Genomic DNA, 2526 nt, shown 5'->3' with positions numbered 1-2526 from the left:
CCTGATCTGCCCCCGCCGCTCATCCGCACAGCAGAGGAAGTGAGTTTGTTGGTATAATATAATATAACATAACGTAACGTAACATAACATAACATTACAACATAACGTAACATAGTTGTATTACACATTTGTAAGTCACTTTAAGTGCTGTAAAAGTGTCTGCTAATTAATTTAACTTAATATATAATAGGGATGGAACAATTACCGATTTGACGATAAATCGTGATAAAATTCCCCACGGTTAGTATTACTGTTTCATATTTGAATTATCATTAAAATTGTATCCGATTACTGCGATTTGAACAACTGAGGATAAATAAATGCTGTCCAACATAAAGCAAAGTATTAAATAACAGTCTCAGGTGCGCACAGCAGCAGAGTAGTGTAGTTTTGTGTGAAAACATGGCGGAAAGCTGAGAGGTTTTAAAAGCGTGCTAAGGGAATTATACAAATTAATTATTTAGTCTATATTGATGTACCTCTGAAGGTTCTGGCTGTCTTCAGAAGCGATTCGATGGCATTTTGTTTTCATCTTCACTCCATGTTACGGGAACGTTACGGAAAAACAGCTGTAATTCTGCTGCTCCAGAAGCGCCACCTGCTGTCAGAGAGTGGATTTACAGAGACTCACATTCACATTCAGCCTGTGTGCAGTTTCTATCTGGATTAAAAACGACCGGATTTGCATGCCCTGCTGTGAATTTTGACCTGTTTATGAAAAACAGTTTATGTGGATTCTACACTTTCAAACAATTCGGATAAGTTATCTAGAATTATTTATGGAGCAGATAAAATACATGTAATTATTTATTAATCAGTTATAATTTTGACTTAACCCTTTTCTTTATTTAAAGGCTGAAATGTGAGGTTTACCATTTTATGAAACGTTTTCAAAGCTTTATTTGAACATTTCGTACATGCTATTCAGTCATGTAGTCATTTAAAATCCGGACATCTTTGGTAATGTTATAGTTTTAGTGTTTATGCAACAAAAAAGTAATTTTTTTTTTGTTTGTCAACTTTAAATGCAAAACTTGCTGAAACGATTTATGTGTCAGATTTGAACCATTTTAACAATACCATGATAATACTGATAACCGTGATAATTTAGGTCACTATAATCGTGATAAGACATTTTCATATCGTTACATCCCTAATTTGAAGTATTCTAAGTGAGCCGCCACGTGCACAAAGTTAGTCGTTTGCATGAAACACGCCCAGACCATCTCCATATAACGGTTTTCCTTCCAGCCGATCATTACTCTCGTCAAAGATACTCCACGCAAACCCATATGACACGCACTGTCTACAGATGCACGCTCGCCAGATTTTTGAGCAATGCCAAGTGTGCAGTCCTCAAAATCAGTTACATAATAACAATTTATACACAAAACATCTTTTATACAGACCCAGTTTACAGAGCTTTTTTCAATAGCTGGCTGTACATGTACATAGTCTAACGCAGCTTTTCTTACTTTCACTGTATATGATGAAATTATTTTAAGATGAAATATAAATTTTATCGTCGGACCACAAAACCAGTCATAAGGGTTAATTTTTCGGAATTGAGATTTATACATCATCTGAAAGTTGAATAAATACGCTTTCCATTGATGTAAGGTTTGTTAGGATAGGACAATATTTGGCCGAGATATAACTATTTGAAAATCTGGAATCTGAGGGGGCAAAAAAATCTAAATATTGAGAATTTCCCTGCCAGCATTTTTTGAAAAAGTTGCCAGTCACCACCAGCATTTTTGATAATTTTCACAAAACTTTAAATATGCCTCTGCTTAAAATTTTTTTTTTAATTTTTATGCATACTTTTTTAATCAACACTTAAATGTGGGTGTTTCATTTTTTAAAAAAAAAGCAACATTTTGATCAAAAAGCCAAGAAAATTGTGTTTTTGTCATAACTACATCTGGATCAGTTTCAAAGCGATGATCAAAACCTAGATGAACTCGATCACTTCCATCAACACATTCAAAAGCTTCACAGTCATAAACCACTTCCTGTTGACATTTCATTCAGTAAGTTTTCATTTATATGCTGTTTAATACTTGATGATCGCATTATTTTACATATGGATCTGATATACACGATCGCTTGTTTCTGCTTCTTCTTCACCCTGGTTTGATCCAGAGATTCAGTACTCTATCAGAAGATGTGTAATAGCGCCCCCTACCGCATAACAGTGAAAACACAGAAAGCCTGAAAATTCCGTCAGTGGCGGGGGAAGAGTTAACAGGCATGAGTTACACTAAAGAATAGTGATGAGTGACACAGTGTTTCTAATGATGATATTAACCAGCTGAAGTGTGTTCTAGATAAGAATGTGTGAGACTGTGTCTGTGTGAAGGTGAGATGCCACAAGTTCAGACCTCATTAGCACCTGCCACACACTCACACACTCACACACACACACTCACACACACACACACACACACACTCACACACACATGTTGTGTTTCCATGTTTTATGGGGACATTCCATAGGCGTAATGGTTTTTATACTGTACAGAC

General features: G+C 35.6%; 1 protein-coding gene across 1 annotated transcript in view; it reads left to right on the top strand.

The window, feature by feature from the left end:
• dcc (DCC netrin 1 receptor) overlaps positions 1-2526 on the top strand; it is a 187354-nt gene that overhangs the window by 162544 nt on the left and 22284 nt on the right. Inside the window, exon 24 of the mRNA XM_016484514.1 lies at positions 1165-1193. Within this exon, the coding sequence (XP_016340000.1) occupies positions 1165-1193 (29 nt within the window). The remainder of the gene's footprint in view (positions 1-1164; positions 1194-2526) is intronic.

This window comes from Sinocyclocheilus anshuiensis, unplaced genomic scaffold (genome assembly GCF_001515605.1).
Source record: "Sinocyclocheilus anshuiensis isolate Anshui unplaced genomic scaffold, SAMN03320099.WGS_v1.1 scaffold745, whole genome shotgun sequence".
Classification (NCBI taxonomy): Eukaryota; Metazoa; Chordata; class Actinopteri; order Cypriniformes; family Cyprinidae; genus Sinocyclocheilus; species Sinocyclocheilus anshuiensis.
The sequence above is the reverse complement of the archived record's forward strand: the minus strand, read 5'-3'. Positions and strand labels throughout refer to the sequence as shown.